At 51.9% G+C, this 17,561-nt stretch overlaps 4 protein-coding genes across 4 annotated transcripts, besides 1 other annotated feature; 2 read left to right on the plus strand and 2 right to left on the minus strand.

Moving 5' to 3' along the window:
- The first annotated feature begins 16 nt into the window (after positions 1 to 16).
- Positions 17 to 373: a sequence feature (pseudogene).
- Positions 374 to 2,996: 2,623 nt separating this feature from the next.
- Positions 2,997 to 5,975, minus strand: PODANS_3_9650 (uncharacterized protein; the record flags this gene model as incomplete). The annotated part of the gene is made up of 1 exon (XM_001909739.1): positions 2,997 to 5,975. The coding sequence occupies one exon, from the start codon at positions 5,973 to 5,975 to the stop codon at positions 2,997 to 2,999; it is 2,979 nt and encodes a 992-aa protein (XP_001909774.1).
- Positions 5,976 to 7,225: 1,250 nt separating this feature from the next.
- On the minus strand, positions 7,226 to 7,753 carry PODANS_3_9655 (uncharacterized protein; the record flags this gene model as incomplete). The annotated part of the gene is made up of 1 exon (XM_001909740.1): positions 7,226 to 7,753. The coding sequence occupies one exon, from the start codon at positions 7,751 to 7,753 to the stop codon at positions 7,226 to 7,228; it is 528 nt and encodes a 175-aa protein (XP_001909775.1).
- Positions 7,754 to 9,679: 1,926 nt separating this feature from the next.
- Positions 9,680 to 10,725, plus strand: PODANS_3_9660 (uncharacterized protein; the record flags this gene model as incomplete). The annotated part of the gene is made up of 2 exons (XM_001909741.1): positions 9,680 to 10,250; positions 10,352 to 10,725. The coding sequence occupies 2 exons, from the start codon at positions 9,680 to 9,682 to the stop codon at positions 10,723 to 10,725; spliced, it is 945 nt and encodes a 314-aa protein (XP_001909776.1).
- Positions 10,726 to 12,449: 1,724 nt separating this feature from the next.
- PODANS_3_9670 (uncharacterized protein) lies at positions 12,450 to 15,611 on the plus strand (the record flags this gene model as incomplete). Its single annotated transcript, XM_001909742.1, has 3 exons — positions 12,450 to 12,872; positions 12,989 to 13,511; positions 13,708 to 15,611. 3 exons carry the CDS (start codon positions 12,450 to 12,452, stop codon positions 15,609 to 15,611), a joined length of 2,850 nt encoding a protein of 949 aa, XP_001909777.1.
- Positions 15,612 to 17,561: the final 1,950 nt, after the last annotated feature.

The following is a 17,561-nucleotide window of genomic DNA, read 5'->3' on the forward strand; positions in this document are numbered from 1 at the left end:
TGCTTGTGTCTAATGAGAAAGGAAACAAGTCCAAAAAGCCCAAAGTACGCCATGCTCAATCCCATGCCGAGTTGGAATACGACGGAGAGCGTGCCCGTCGAAGGATTGTAAGGAAAATCAGGCCAAGGGTCAGCTGTACCCATCATCAAGAGCTTCCAAGTTCCTGCCCTTCCAGGAGGTTAAGATTCAGGAGCTTGCCGAGCAAGTGCCCATTGGTCAGATTCCCAGGACACTGACGCCAAAGGCCGCTGGGATTGTCATGTTGATTCAGACATCTGCAGAATGTCCAAATCGGAGGCGACGTCGATGGAGAGGTTTCAAGAGAATGTCCAGGAATTCATTGCGCTCAAAATCTTTGAATTGGCAGGTTTGATGTTCAGAGGCTGCAGCCATGTGTTGATGTATGGCAAAAAAGGGTGTTGATTAGAAGCACGCGGTCGAAGGTGGTGTCCATAGTTGGTCAGAGTCAAAAAAAACCCACGAGTGAAGAGGTAAGTGTAAGTCTCTTACTCTGTTTCTGTTTGCCAAGTAATGCGGCTCTGACACACTATTGCGAACCATTTGCGAACCACTTGCGAACCACAAGGCACCCAACAACCTCACCTCTCGCCGCTTTAATGGGCGGTTGAGGGTTAGGGTTATCTGCTGCGTAAGTGTAAACATTTCACTTTCTCACGACCATACAACTTGCCATGGATGGCAAGGGTCTTGCTGCGCGGGAGTGCGCACGTTTGGATCCGCTCGACCAGTCTTTCAAATAAGAAGCATTCCCTCGATCTCCTATATCACGGTAGCCATAGCCTTCCATTCTGTTCAAGTTGAGCACTTACAGGTTCTTTGGAAGTCGTTCAAGATTCCCGAGCTGTTTTAGCAACCTTCTTCCATTCTTATCCAAGTAGATTGTGCTCTCCCTTCTACCTTTTCCAGCTCACTTCATCAATTGACCCGGATCTTTCCAGCCCCAACCATCAATCGCTCTACGCCCCACGATGCAGCATCTTCTACCTGACAACAACCCTCAACCCGTGGAAGGGCAAATGTAGGTTGCAATATTTCCCATTGTCCTTTTTTCCCCATCATACCCCAGTGGGCTGCTTTTCTCTCGGGTCCATAAATACTACCATGTCTTTGTTTGTGTTCTTTCCTTGTCATTCAGATGCCAATCACTTGATATCCATCCGATCTTTCCGCGACCACTCACACATTTCAAGACCTCCACGCACGAACCAAGCCCCTCCCCCACAAGCTATGACCTTCATCTCGGATTGCCTCAACACCTTCCTCCAGCAAAGCGACCTCGCCGATCCAATTGCGTACGGCAGATTGGTTGGTTCCAATGCAGACCTAAAAACCCGCACCCGAATCTACCTCCAAAAGGCAAATGAAGCTATACAGACTTTTAATGCTTCATTTGCCGCCGGCAATTGATCTTTCTTTCCCTTTGGGGTTGGCGTCTCTCTCGACCAATAACAGGTTCCATCTGCACATCACTATGCCAATAAGCCGGCCCGTTAAGGCTTAATAACGCATCGACCAACCAATGGATGTCATATCGATTGCTGGTGGCTGCGGGGCGACAGAAGTGCAGGGCCCGCCCACCCCATTCCCCGACATCATGACAGTCCTCTTTCCTCCCGATATTTTTCATCGCGGGTTATCACCGAGATGCAATTCTCATCCAGTGGCACCTTCCCAGCTCTCTTCGATGTTCTTCACCACTTTTGCGGACCCGCTGAACCCAGTATTGGCCCGCTCGAAACCACCGCCTTCCCAGATGTCGCATTTCCGGAGACGCAAAGAACCTATCCTCGCGTGCCAATCGTGGACGGCAGCCGGCCTTGTGGTGTTCCCAGCGATGTGGTTCGGCTCCGTCATCCCGGTTCTTGGTCACGTGCCGCGGGTGTAACGGTGGACAAGCCTACCCGCACCGTGTGGCTCATACGGTGTACCTGTTTAAGCCCAGTGCACGAATGTGGTTCGTGGGGACTGTTAGTCAAGCCAACTTCAAGCACTGGCGAGTGGAACTGAAAGGGAAATGGAACCAAAATAGGTGCGGATACAATTGTTCTGGGTATTTACTGGATTTCTTTGGGTGGTGTGTAGAATAAGATGGAATTCTCAGCACAGGTTGCATGTTCTATATCGTTGAGTTGGTACCTACCGTATGGACCGATCTACTTTACTCTTGACGCCAAATATTATTTATACCGCTACCCCTTCCTTCATGTTCCCCGAAACCAAGGGTTTTATGTAGTATATTCTCAGTTTAGTCTTCTGGAAATAAACCCTTTATGCTTCTTAAGCGGAGAACATCCTGGTGACGAAAAAGAACAAGATGGGCAGTTTACTGTGGGGCAAGACTTAAATGTGGATAATCTTCCAACTCTTCTCGTGCGCACCTATAGCGGTGGTCCTCCCTCACACTCATCTTCATGGTACAAGCTACGTACGGTCCATCGATCTCCTGCTCCGATGCTCATCATTTTCCGTGCAATATAATGGGGGCAGTCGGAGCAGTTGTTAGTATGGTTGCGCTTGTTAATCTGACTTTGAGGTCAGGAAAGCCGATTCACTAAACCATCTCTGCCGTGAAATACAGCCCTGGAGGTTTTCTCGAACTCGTCGATTAACTTACCCAGCCCCAGTCGATTCTACAGCGGGTGACTACTGTATCACTTGATTCAACCCATCATGTCAACACAACAGGACAATGGGACGCCGCTAGGAACTGCGCAGCAAATGTAATACACCTGAAAGACAATTGCAGAAACTTGATAACCCGTTTAATAACCGACGATCGAGGCAGCGATAGCACCGCTTGAGGGTTGCCATCATCACGATGGACTACAGCACATAAGGCAGAACATACAAGGACACATCTCTAGGTATTTTCACGGTGAATCTAGGTTACAAAACTATTAGCTAAGTACATCCACCCCTAGTCCTCTAACCCATCCAGGAATGTTAACGAGCTAACCCACCCCTCCCAAGTCCCTCTACTTAACCTCCGCCTCAAGCCTTACTCTCTCCTCGCTCAGACATCGATCCCTCATCTGCTTCAGCGTAAAAGCAACCGGATCAGCAAGCTCTGTATTATACGCCTGTACCCTCCCCTCAAACGACTCGTGAGCCTGCTTGTCGAAGACGCAGAGCAAACACCCACAACAGCTCTCAAGTCTCCTCTCAACACGCTGTCGCTTTTGCTTGAGGTGATACTTTGTCGGCGTTTCTACGTTCGTCAAACCCGCCGTCCAATTCTTGATTCGCTTCAAAACTTCCTCTTCGCGCCGTCGTCTCCTCTTCTCCTCCCCCCGAGCCACTACTTTGTAGTGGTCAGGGGGATGGGATAAATTCGACAGATGCCACCGAGGGTTTCGTCTCGGCCATCCGTTGCTCTTCATGGTGTCAACCAGCGGAGTTATGTCGAATCCGTGCTTCGCCAGCCAGCTTAGATTGTCGAAGCGGAGTTCTCCGGGAATGTGTTGTTCTGGTGTTAAGCTTGGTTCTGTCGTTGGGCCTGTACACGGTCCAGGTGCTGATCTGTTGCCGCTTGTTTGGAGGAGCGTGCGGATTTCTTGGCTAAACCACGTTTCTAGCGGGAAATCAACAATGGCGCCGTGGTGGAGGAGGAGCTGGGCTACACCGACGTGTCCGTGTCTGCATGCTGCGCGTAGTGCGGTGCAGTGTCGTGTTCCGTGGGCGTTGACGTTGGCGTTGTTGTTGAGGAGTGCTTCAACTATGCTGACGTGACCGCGGGAAGATGCTATCTGCAGCGCGGTCGCCTGATAACGATTGCCGAGAGATCCCATGTCTGCTCCTGCGTGGAGCAACTGACGCACAACTTCTTCATGTCCCTGCTCAGATGCTTGATGGAGTGCGGCCCGGATGTATTGGTTTTTTGTTGCTTGGTGGGTTAAATCCATTTCCGCCCCCAGCCTTTTGAGAAGAATCTCCACGATATGGCCGTGGCCGTAGTAGGACGCAAGTTCTAGAGGAGAACCATACAAGCTTGCGATTTCAGAGGAGGAACCCCATTTCTGTTCAAACGTGACGTCAGCCCCTGCATCCAGCAGCAACTGGACAATCGCACCGTGGCCTTTTGCTGATGCTACCGCCAAAGGAGTGCCATATCTCCCCGTGGAGTCGTTTAGGGAGACGCGCCGTGCAATCAGTACGCGAAGTCGACCCTCTTCGCCCCGTGATGCTGCCTTGTATGCGCTCCAGCTGTTGGTTGCAGTCGCAGGCTCTTCGTTCGGGCTTTCCATTGGGAACTGCAAGTCCCTTTTCCAGTTTGTGACCTTGTCAATCGCATCCCGTTTACGCTCCAGCGGCTTCTCTGGGACAAATCTGTTTGCCAGAAACCCATGCTGGTTGAGTGCCAAGAGGCCGGCTCGAACCTCGGGGCTTGCACAAGTCGTGATCCACTGCTCGTAGGACATGTCCATCAATCGTGATCGGTCCATCTCCCCTTCCTCGTCCATCCAGGTCCGAGCGGCGATTTCTGCCGTCGGGTCGTCGGCAACAACAAGATGACTCGGCGGATACAGGCCCCCGGGGAGGGCCCGTAGTTTGGCTGAAAGTCCTGCTTCCCCATCTTCGAAGCGCCTCAATTCCGCGTCCTGAAAAGACGCCTTGTATGCCCCCTCCGTGGTTATTACATCAGGCAAGCGCGTGCATGACGAAAATAGCAGATCGGGGTGTTCCTCCCGTAGTTTCAAACTGACATCGATCATGACCCGATCGACGAGACTTTCAAAGATGACTTTCTCGTCAACCAGCAACTCGTCATCGAGCGGGTTTCTGGCGATATTCTTGGCCCTGTCATAACGCAGGCCGAGGCCACTGTGACAGATTTCCAGAATAAAACTGTAAGGCATCCCAGGAACTCCCGTGTCGATACCGACAAAGGATTCGATTTGCTTCAGGCACACACTGTAAATGTGCTCGTAGCTCCGTCTGCCCCATAGAGGATTTGCCGGCCGCGTATTCTTTGCCAAATCGACGATCGGGTCCGCGTAAAAGACCATCATCAACGGGGGAAACAAGTGAAGATGCTGCAGTTTGAAGCAGTTTCGCCCATACGTCTTGTTCGACTCCCTCTCAATCTCCACGTAAAGGGCATCGAAAGATTTGAAGTTGCAGTTGTAACCCTTCAGCATCGTGGATTCAAACATTTTCCAGGCCAGCGTGTGCTGCAAACCTCGTGAGTTTTCCGATGTGGGGAACTGCGTCTTGGAGATGTGAAAGGAGTAGTAAGGGATTGCCTTGGCAAAGTCCTTGTTTCTGAAGTCGATTTGCAGAGTGCGTCCCACGGGGTTGCGCGTTTCGTTCCAGAGCATCTCCAAGAGACCTGGTATATCTCCTTCGGCGTTCAAGTATGTGCTGGCGAAGGCTGTATGCGATGGCATTTCCTCAGCGTCTGTGGCATGTTGTATCCTAGCGTCCGGGCTAGGGCTCGAACTCAGATGGCCATCATCATGTGCCTGCTTCCGTGATACCGGTCCCGTCTTGACACCCCTTATTACGAGACCCGTTGTAACTATTTGGTGAAAAGAATAGGCGTCCCAAATCTCATCCAGGTTCGCGATGCGCTTTGGGTGCAATTCATGGGCTATGAATGCGCGGTCCAGCCTATCCAAAACAATCGCGTCCACCTCGTGTAGAAAGAGACCCTGGCTTGTTCCATTGGCGATTGCAGCGAAAGAGTTATCGATGATCCCTGAGGCACGTTCGTATAGTCCGCGATGAGAGAATACATAGCCATATTTGTTCTTCAGCTCGAACTTGCCCGATGCTGATTTGATCTGCAAGTTTCGTGGGCAATAGCTTTGCTTCTGTCCGTCCCAGGTATATTTCGGGGGGAGTCCGGGATATTGTCGGTTATGTGGGAAGCCCTGGACTTTGTAGCGAGTGTTCAAGTCGGGGTTTATACTCTGCATTGTGCTTGTGGTAGGTGTCCGCCGCCCTGGGATCATGTCCTGGAACCATTTGTGTCGTAGTAATGTAACTTCGACTTAGGATTAGAAGAAACATGACAGGTACCTAACTTCTAGCGGGACATCACCCCTTTTATAGTGACCGTAGACATCAAACCCCATGGAGGCTAGGGTTGTTCCCTAGGCCTTACACATCATCACCACATCAGCGCTCATACGTTTGCAATTAAAGCCCTCGCAATCCAATCCCTGGCATTGAAACCCTCTCAATGAGAAACGCCGCAGTTGGCCGCAATTAGAACCCTCGCGAATGAGGCGTGGCCCGGTATTTAAAGCTTCCATGCCCGGGTGGGGGTGCGCTCGATGAATTGCATGGGCGCGTAGGCAGCAACAATTAACACCTAAGGTAGACTAGCTTATCAACCCGGTCGTTGTGCTATATCTCTCTATTGTAATCCTTGGTACCCAGCGAATGCGGAGCCTCGGATTGTGCCTGGGAGAATACTACCAGGCCCAGATGTGGCCAAGGCCGGACCGGGCCGCACAAGATGGCCGAATCCACGCTCGTGGGATGAAACGCAGGTGAAATATCCCAACAGAAACACCAACTTGGTCGATAAATCATACCAGGCTGAGGTATAAGAAAAAATGCATCGTCATAGAGAAGAGCAGAGCCTTCAGTTCATTACCACCCTGGAGAAAGCAGTCTTTGCTTTGAAGAAAAACTCTACCCGGCACAAGTTAGGTAGATTTTGAACTTCAAGCTTAATTTTCAAGAAATATATGGTTGTATTAGGACGAATGTTGACCAGGGTATTAATGGATGGGACAATGGCTCGTATTGCAAGCCAGCAAAGGTATAGTTAGACGTCAACTTACACTTTCCTCGCTATCTTCAATAAGAAATAGGCCTATCCAATCTTGAAAAGTCATTTAGCGGCCATCAAGATCCCTACACGCTCGGAGGAACATAAATATGGCGAATGAATGTAGAATCTATTCAAAGTTGAAAAGAACCGCCATCAAAAGAATGTCCTTCTAGGGGCTAACCTGCTCGCAGCTTGACCCCTCCATTACAAAGATTATATCCTCCTATCGTACAACAAAATCTCGTCCAAAAAGCTGGGGGAATGAACTGGTGGTGATGGTATTAGGTGCAGTGTATTAAGTGATATTAGTGCTTGTTGTGCGGTGAGTGAAGAATGTGTTGTGAAAAAAAGGGGTATTAATGCTGAAGCCGCATCGCTAAAGTGTTAAAATGCTCCTCCTCCTCCTCCTTCTGTCACAACCTAGCAGCCATACTTCATCCAGAAACCCGCTCCCTGGACAGCCACCTCCTCAAAGCTGACCTGCTTCCCCTCCGACTCCTCCGCAACCTCCAGTCTGAAGCACATCTGCTCTCTGCAAGCCCAGCTGCTGATGCTAGCCTTGCTCCCCTGGTAGAACTGAGTCGTGCCGACCAAAGCATTCGCATCTGGGCCGTCAAGAGCGTAAACATTGACCTGTGCTGATCCGTAGACAGCAGCTTGGGAAGAAGACAGGTCGAGGACCAGCTCGCAGGGTCCGGTGCCGGCGGAGACGACTGAGGAGGGAATGGAAAAGCCGATCTCGATACCGGAGGCGTCGGCGGAGGAGATGAAGACTTGGTAGGGAGGGGGGGTGGTGGGGGAGTTGCGGAGGTTGGGGTAGATGGTCCCGCATTGTTGGCGTTCCTTGAGGAGGGGGTTCATTTGGTTGGATGGGGAGGTCAAGGCGGGCGCTGCGGTGGCGGTAAGGGCCAGGGCGGAGACAGTGGCGAGGAGGGTAGAGGTGCGCATTTTGGCTTTTGTTGTTTTTGTTGGTTCTTGTCTTGTTGGTGCTGGGGAATGGGCTATGAAAGCTGCTTATAAAACGAGTGTGGGAATAGGGGAAGGGGTATTAGTGTGTATTAAGTGAAGGATGCTGAGAAGAAGTTGAAGAGAGACGTTTGATGCAGTGTATATAACATGAACGATCCGTATACCAGTCTCTTGGGATCGCGCTTGCGGAAGCGCGGCACAAGCGATGACGACGATATTGTCAAAGAGTCATGGCTGGGAGTAGGGACGAGACGAACAATGACATACCTCCCCGGCCTCCGACGCAGCCAGCTTCTAGATCAAACAGAGTTAAACCAAATTTTGATTAGCTGGGTGAAAGAGAAGATTTGAAGAAGCAGGTCCAAAACCTCAATGCAGCTAGCATCTAGCAGCGTCTGCATTGATGCAAGCCATCTGAGAACGCTTTTCCGACTGGAAGGCCGAGTTTCTGCAGAGACCAGCCCCCAACCTGGGAAGAAACAGCAAATAATCTGAAACCGCTCAAGACTACAGCAGTTCAAGGCGTCAAACTTCCAAAAAGCGGGTAAAGGTGCCGTTCTTGACTTGGAGGGTTAGTGCTCTCCTAGCGTGGAGCTTCTGGCTAGCTTCTGTGAAAACAGAAACCGTTGTCGATTTAGCTTCGATCTTTTCCTGGTTCCACGAACATGGATGAGCTACCTAAACTCTGTTCCAGGATCAGGGTGCAACGGTGAAGAGACAACACCTTTTCTTCAGTGTTGTTCCGGGGATTGTTCGACAAGCCCATGCGTGAGTCTCTGGGAATGCTAATGTTTCCTAGTGACTCCGTACAATGCATCTTGCCACCCATACCGGAACGTGCCCTCAACCCCGATGCCATCCTCTGGGCTGCTATCGTTTTTGTTGTTGTCAAGAAGCGGAGAGGGTCGTGAACTGGTGATCACGGCCGAGTCTGGTATCCAATTCGTGACTTCAGGCTCTTCGGAGGGTGCCCAGCTCATCATGCAACTTTGAACAACATCGGCAGTAACTCCGGCATCTCGAGGGGCGAGGCTCTTTATCTGCGTTTTGGCCATGGCTAGAGGAATTATCCACACTCTTGGGAATGAGATGCTGCTGTTGGCGCGCTTGCCGTTTGTTCATCGGCCATCAAGGACCCGAAAGAAGTAGAGGCCAGAGTGGAGTATTGACTGTAGTGACAGAACTTGCCGTAGTCAAAACCCGAAAACTGGTAAAATGGGCTTCATCTCTGGCTGAACAAGACTTCCAAAGGCTTGTGACGTATGCATTGAAACTAGACGTGGCAGACAGGTTTGTGGGGAAGGTCCGACAACTCCGAGGCCGCATTGGTAATTTGTACAGGGAGTAGACGCGGGGGATAGAAACAAGCTCAGCGTGGCAAAGGGGGAGGGAAAGGTGAGAGAGAGACCCTCTATGCGGGGGTAGATGCCGATATCAGATGCCGAATCTTGGATGGTGATATCGCTTCCCCAACTTTGGCAGTTGGGGTGTCTTAGAGAGCCTCTTATATGCGGGTGCCATCTTGGACCAGGTTGACGGCTCAAGTGCGTGCGGAGGGTCTTGGTGTCACGTTGATGATTTACCCGCTTGATCGCCAGCTCTGGACACCCCAATTGGGCAATCTCGCTTGTATGTTCCGCCGTGTCTGCGGCTTGGACGTTGTTTTAACCTGCCGATTTCGATCCCAGTGCCTAGCGTAGTGTAACCGTGACATTTTGGGGGTAGAAGCGAGACAAGAAAGTCATATCGAAGGTCGTGGGCTGGGCGGCATGATTGACGACAGGTCGACGACGATGAAGAATGATGGGTATATATATCTTCAAGTGTTGCGCCCTGGTTTGATGTTTGTGACAGCAGCCATCACTCAAACACCCGCCAGAGTCCTCCTCTTCCCACTTGCCCATCATGATGTTCAAGTCCCTTCTTGGTTTCGCCGCCATGGCGCAGACCGCCTTTGGTGCTTCTCTGCAACAGGTCCAAAACTTTGGCAACAATCCCACCAGAATCCAGATGTACATCTACGTCCCGGATCGCGTGGCCACCAACCCTGCCATCATTGTGGCGGTAAGTACTTGGAACACGCCCTCCTGTTTCGCGGACTGTTTGCTGACGATGGGTGTTGTTCCACAGCTTCATCCTTGCGGAGGTACTGGCCAGCAGTGGTTCAGCGGCACCAGACTGCCCTCGTTCGCCGACCAGAACGGCTTCATCCTCATCTACCCTAGCACCCCGAACCAGAGCAACTGCTGGGATGTCCACAACCCTGCCAGTCTTACCCACAATGGAGGCGGCGATGCGGGTGGCATCATCTCCATGGTCAACTACACTCTTGACCGGTACAACGGCAACCGGGAAAAGGTCTATGTCATGGGCTTCTCCAGCGGTGGCATGATGACAAACGTGATGGCTGGTTCCTACCCCGAGGTGTTCGAGGCTGGTGCTGCCTACTCTGGCACCGCCCACGCCTGCTTCGCTGGTACGTGCAACTGTTTTGTTTCTGCTTTTTGCCTGTTGTGGCTCGGATGTTGTTTGCTGTCCTCAAAGGCCGTGCTGACAAGTCGACTCTTTTCTCTACAGGTGCCGGTGGAGCTACCCCCTTCAGCCCCAACCAGACCTGTGCCCAGGGTCTCCAAAAGACTCCCGAGCAGTGGGGTGCCTTTGTCCGCAACTCGTACCCGGGATACAACGGCCGTCGTCCCCGTATGATGATTACCCACGGAAACGCCGATACTCTTGTTCGCCCGCAATGCGCCACTGAGGCGTTGAAGCAGTGGTCAAACGTCCTTGGCGTATCGCTCACCCGCCAGGTCCAAGGTGTTCCCTCATCGCAATTCACTCAGCACATCTATGGCGACGGTACCAAGCTCCAGGGCTTCTTTGGCAATGGTGTTGGACATGCTCCCTCTGTCGACGAGCAGACCCTGTTGAGATTCTTCGGCTTGATCGCTTAGTGTGTTGACATAATCTCCGACTCGAGGCAGGAGTGCGGGGCGGGTAAGATCTGGTGGTGGCAACGGAGCCTCCAGCGGCACAGTGCGTTGAGGCGGCCGCCCGGTTTCTTACCCGCTAGGGAGTGGGGGTCACGGATAGCCAGGGGGGTTTGGGTGAATGGCTGCCGGTGATGTTCAGAGTGTTCATAAACGATTGGGTTACTCAGTATATATAAAAAGGCTTTCTTCTTGAATCTTGAGTTTCGGGTGAGTGCGTTCGTTTGGAGTCGTGCGGATGAATGTGGTACAGCTTCATGCTGACTCCTCATGAATGGATTATGAAGCGGTAAAGTGCCTAGATGTCAATTCTTTTTATTGGGGGCCACCGAAACACGGGTCTAGCCGTCCCAAATAAGCCCAATGTAACAACAAGTGAGGGGGGCATCTGTAGGTACCGGTTGAGGAAGTTGTGGTTCAAGTTCGACTTCCCTTTAGTGAATGAATGGATGGTGATGTTACCTTCAGAAACAAGGTTCCGAAGGCGTCAAACGATGCCGCAGTGATGCATACAGGGTTATTGAGTGTAGATAGGCTTGCGCCAGGGTGCTGTCAGAGATGAGTTGAAGCAGGACGTTTACAAAGTGAGTGACAATAAGAAAGCCTCAGCTTCAGCTTCGGCTTTGATTCTTTCCTGCTTTGATCAGCTGCCCGGCAGTCATCGAGAGCTTATCTCGTTTCGTTGGTGCCTAATTCTTCTTATGTAAGTCACCAGGCTCCAGTGCTGGACTGGCACATCTCGGGGAAGGAACCATGGAGGTCACCACCCGTGACTTCCATCCAGTTTGTGGGGTTCGAGTCTGAGTTCACCGGCAGTTTCCCAATCTTCAGTCGGGTTCCATCATCCACATGATCGACCGATCGGGCGATACAACCTGGAAGTGGAATATCACAGACCTCTCGGCGCAAGAAATCATTCCCATCATTATTTTTCTACCCCGTCTCCCGCTGCCCTGTCGCTCTAGTCGCATAACTTCGTCCGTCCGTTTCTTGGCTGGCCATCACAACAGCACAGACCTGCTGCGCAACATATGCTCCTCTAAACGTTTGCGGATGCTAAGCGCCGACTCAGCATGAATCGACAAATTGATGACAACCAGTGGTAGAAACGACACAAACTTGAAGACGACTTCGTGGCAGTTTTGAAGGCAAATGGAAAACTATTTGAGTGGTGCGGACACGCCGGTTAGTTAAGCGCTGTTTCCGCTGAGCATCTGTCTGCCAATTCGGTCATTCCGTCGCTTGGGCGCCCTGATAGCTAACGATAGGTTCCAGCCGCAGAAAAGAGGTGCAAACAAGGCCGGCCATATACTTGGCGGCATAATGAAAACCTCTGGAAACAAGCTGTGGGCCGCAACAGACCCCTTGTCAAGCAATATGGCGGCGCATGCATGGAAGCCTTCTAGAAGGAGTTTCCTCCTACAGCCGAGATCTGCTCTCGTCATCCCCGGCATCCCCCCCCCGCCCCCCCCCCCGGGTCATTCCCATTTGCAACCTCTCGCAAACTATGTACAGCCAGGCCAGCATCTATCGGCGGCTCCAGCACGCATTCGGCCTGGTATACGCCCGCTACAGTATCATCCGACATCATGGTTCGTCATAGGTAGCGACGACCAAAATATCACCACTCGGTGCAACCCCAATAACACAACACGTGGTGAGGGTGTTGTGAGAGAGCGCTGAAATGCATGTTTAATGTTTCCCAAGGTTTCACACACTCATATTCCCTTACCGCCTGTCAGAGAGGCATGAAGGCCAGCGGCTTGATGCGATCTGGTGGTTGCCAACCCCTGTCCAATCCATTGGCTTCGCAAAGGAGCCCCAAGGCGGCACAGACGTCGCCGCGTTGGTCCGCGCCGTCACTATACAGGGGACGTACTTCTGGAACATGCATGGAAGCTGCGTGGAAGCTACACAGAAGCCTTCGACGTTGCATCCGACTTTTTATACTTAGCGGGATACCCGTGCCTCGCACCAATCTCATCCCACAGGAACAGGTACCTCTGCATCAGGCCCCTTTGGGCCCATCTGGCTCCCCCTGGCTGAACCACATCTGTCTTCCTCCCCCCCAGCTGCCCATCACCACCCTTTTACGGACCATGTTCAACTCCGTCTGCGACCAACTCCCCACATTGACCCCACGAACAGACCAGGGGACTCTACTGCTCCTTTCACTGCCCTTGATCAAATAAACACTCGGAATTGTCCGCATTAAACAATGGCCCAGGCCGGAATATCACCTTTACCTATCTCGATATCGACGATTATGCCTGCAGACATGATGGCTCATCTTGGATCAGGCCAAGGACAGCCCGGCCTCGTCATGTATGGTCTCTATGGACTAGATACGTTCGAGCACGTCGAGATCGATGAATATCAGGTTCCGTTCCCCATCAACCGCCGTCGACCATGCTCAAGCAGTTTTCCCAAGCCTTGCGTGTTCGACAGTATGGCCTCCTCACCATCACCAGGCTCTGTTACAACTGCGCCGTCCAGAGAAGGCTCTCGGATCGGACGACCACCGCAATGGACAGTTTCACGATCGCGAAAGCTGGCTAGGCTATACCTCTATACGACACTTTCCATCGAGAGGATTATCCGGGTGCTTGAAGATGACGTCTTCAAACCGAGGTGCGGGGATCGGGAGTTTGCAGGGCTCTACACGGCGCTGACAGATTTTGCAGGAAGAATTCAGCTCAAAAGACGATTCACAAAATGCTGGACAACGACCCCCGATATCTTCGACCCGAGTCACGGATTGAAATGAACCAACGCATCAGTAATCTTGCTGCCTCTGTCACTCGCCGAAGAAAGAAGACGGCAGTTCCAGCCTACGAATCAAGCCTTCATGGAGCAACCATAGACGCCTTGTATGGCGAGGTTAGTGGTAGTACTGTGGACCAAAAGCTGGGAATCCTGCTAACAATATTTTTCATTTACAGAAAGAACACAATCTGGCAAGGACTGAAATTTCGTCAGTATCCGGCTCAAGCCGTAGGGTAGAGGAAGGCCCTTCCTTTGACTTTGCTGGTTCGCCCGACGCACTCCTTAGTCCCATTCGATGGTCGATACCCCTGAGCGCTCAGACGACAGACGTCACCGACTTTGCGGGCTCTAGTGACAGAGGTTCAGCCATGGTCCAAGACCTCAAGAGGAGGCTATCAGACTGTTCCACGCACTTCGCCCACCAAATCACATCGTTGATTAGAGACTTTACTATTGCTGGAAGTTCACAAGACGAATTATCTACTGGCCGCCGACCTTCTGAGGCTCTCAGTGACAGGTCTGGGCACGATGAACTTTCTGAGTTGGGGATCAGTAACGAGCCATTCGAAGCCTTCCCCGAGCCGGCCTTCGCAGTACCAGGAGACTTTTTAAGCGCGCACAGACGGAACTGTGCCGACTTTCCAGGGCAGCAACATGGAGTCGGTGACTGTTGGTGCTCCATCGCCGGTGATACCTCACTGGACCAGAACTCTTGGTTGATGCCGACGGGTGAATTGAGTGTGCGTGCACGCCATGTTCTTAATCATCCTTCTCCAGGTAGTCTCAGCCTCCTTGACAGTTTCGGGAACACGCCTCTACACCTCTTCGCCACGCTAGAAGGGTACCAAGACACCCTCTTCAGAATGGTGCTCAACTGCGATGTCGAAACCCTGAAGATTACGAACACTGCTGGCCAAACGTTTCTCCATACGCTCAACCTGGATTGGTTCCTTAACCTTACAGACCCGTCGACACTACTGAAACAACTTCTTTCACACATCAGAGACTCAGTTCCAGACCTTGTTCACGAGACCGATGTGTATGGACGCACCTTCTTTCACCGCGCCCATTCCCTCGTTCGGGACCCAGAAGCCCTTGCCAACCTCTTCTCTCCGTTCGACTCTCTTCGGGCAGCCCGTCGTGATGCCTTCGGCTTCAATCCTCTTGGCAGCGGCATCACGGGCGACCAAGGCCCATATACTCCCCCAAGAAGAGGAAATAACCTTTCACCTCAAGTTGAATACCTTTCCAGTTCCGCCGGTCCTTCACGCGGTCATTCTGCCTCGCCCAGCGACAACGACTCGTTCTTAGCCTATCATGCTCGTCTTGTCGAAGTCATCCAGTCATCCTACAACAACCCACAGGTGGAGGACGCTGAAGGCCGTAACGGATTACACTGTCTCGCAGAGGCTATTCTCAACCAGCAGTCCATGAACCGCCATGTCTCTTCTTCTGTCGGCGCCCCTTCCATCCACCAGCGACCCAGTCTCAAACGAAAACTAGACTCTTCCAAAGAGTCAATCACTTCTTTTCCATCACCTTCGCCTTCCTCCACCGCTTCTGCTTCGACCGCCTCGAACGAATCTACCCTCACGACTCGACTTCGCCATCTCACTGGCCTTCTCCACCACTCGCACGTCGATGTCAACGCCTATGACAAGTCAGGCAACACACCTCTTATGGCTTTCATCACACATATTCCAGACGATCAGGACGACAAATCAAAGACATTACTCGCCATTCTTGAAACTATCATTCGAGCAAAGGGGTGCAAGATCGAGGCTAGGAACAGAAGGGGCGAGACAGCCTTGTTGGTGGCGGCTAGGCTGGGCAGGAAGGTAGCACTAACAACACTGTTAGAACATGGAGCCAATGTTCACGCCCGAGATGTGGATGGGAGGGGGGTGTTGGAGGTGGTGGATGAAGTTTGCAAGGGGGCTGGGAGGGGAGAAAGAGGGAAGGGTGCTGGCAAGGGGGACATAAGCCTGTATGCCAGGGCGGAGGCTTGCAGGGTTCTGTTGACTGGGAGGAGGGATTGGGGTGTTGTTGGAAGGCCTGGGGTAGGGAGGGAGTGGAGGGTGTAACTACAGTACGGCTGTGGTTATAAGGATGAGACGGGTAGAGGGTTTCAGAGGCCGGATGTAGAGTCGCTCCAGACTCGATCCAGACTCGATCCAGAAGGCTCCAGTGCAAGTTGGGACCTGTATCAAGATATCACCAAAGAGGAAAGTAGCTGTATATAGACCTCTAAACTTAGCCGCTTCACATATTTAGACCTACGGCATGTACATAGACAGTTTTAGGACATTGACGATTCACATGGCCTCTTTATTCTAATGAGGGAGGCCCCATGACCCCTGTTTCCGAATCCCGAAAAAGTCATGAGGAGTAGACCAGTCCGCCATCACCCTGTATGTTAGCTGGGTCTTGGGCCAGTAGTCAGTAGCCTATTCGGAATATCAATTGTAGCTTCATTCTTTTCATGATCTGCTGACTGTGACGTCGCAGAGGGGGACTGGTAGGTTGTTTGAGGACACGATGGGGGGTTGTTGATAGGATCTGGCCTCGGGCGGTTGGGGGGTAGAAGTCCTTGACAGGGTTTTGAGAAGACTTGAAGAAGGCTGCGAGAAGGGCTTTGAAAGGTTCATGAGGTTAAGAATGAGTGGGGCAAGCCGTGTTGGGACTGCTTAAGTTACAGGAGTAATTGAAGAATGTGAACAAATAACAACAAATATTAATAGATATTAATGAATATTAATATATATTGTCGAATATTAATGATATCAACATTGCGGTGCGATCATTATAGAACACCAACGAAGTCGACGATAGGTACAGTCATGGTTGTCTGTAAACTAGGTATGTTTCTCCTCGCACAACCTCAACACCAACACAGTTGGCGACGACGCCGGCCATTTTCAGCGCGCACACAGTGCTCACGCAAGTATTTTAGTCTCTAGTTGCTGAGTCATGGGACCAAATGACCACACGACAAGCCACCATATCCTTTGGCCTGTGATCCTCCCCCCTCCCCCCCAGGTAAGTAGAGTCCACAGCCTTTCTCTTGCGATTCAGCTACCTAACTTCTTCCCAAGTTCATCATAGACGCAGCCCTTTCGTGTCCATGACGGAGGTGAAGTGGGGAATGCCAAAGTAGCGTGTTCCGTCGTCTATAAAGTCCTGGTTTGCCCTCGACGACTCAAACACACCATCTTCGACCTTACATTGCCACCTCACCCGCCAATGCCTCCTCTCCACCCACTGCAGCCCAACCACCACCTGCCTCTGCGCCAAACTCGGCCACCCCTGCAACCCACAGTGCAACTGCCACCCCTCCCAACCCCAACAGCAACTCCCAACCTGCAATAACCCCCTTTTCCCCCGGAAAGCCCCTCGATACCATCATCGCCCGGGTATTCAGCGATGTCGACGACAACAACAGCAATAAAATCCACCCCAACGCCTGCTTCGCCACCTACCTCCTCCGCAACCCCACCTCTCCCGCCGTCACCTCCATGACACCCGAGTCCCTCTTCCGGACCCTCCTCCAAAACCTCCGCCCATTCATCGATAGGTTTGAGATGGACCGGGGAATCTTGGACGAAGACGGGAAAAGCCTGACCCAATGGCTCCGCGACTTTGAATAAGTCAAAAAACTACCAGAGGACAAACCCTGAAAGCAAGAGGTCGCGAAGCGAATTGCTGTTGGTAAGTGCCGCAGAATGAAAGCACTGCCCAGAGACGATGTCCACCTCGGGTGAGTTTTATTCCTTTTTGTCTCAAGAGCTGGGAAAGCATGCTTGAGATTTGGCACTGTCCAGAGTGCGGCGAGTGCAACAGGCTCAAGGCGTGGCATTGCGGGAGGTGCGAGACGTGCAGGGAGTACGACATGGGTCTCTGCCGGGGCTGTGGAGGTGTATCCAAGTTTTTTGTGAATCAGATGGAGCAGAGTGGAAGAGGAATGGGAGGGGGCTCGGACTGGTCATGATGCGAGAAGAATTTGTGATATAAAAGGTGCAATAACATGCTTGATG

This window comes from Podospora anserina, chromosome 3, assembly GCF_000226545.1.
Source record: "Podospora anserina S mat+ genomic DNA chromosome 3, supercontig 2".
Classification (NCBI taxonomy): Eukaryota; Fungi; Ascomycota; class Sordariomycetes; order Sordariales; family Podosporaceae; genus Podospora; species Podospora anserina.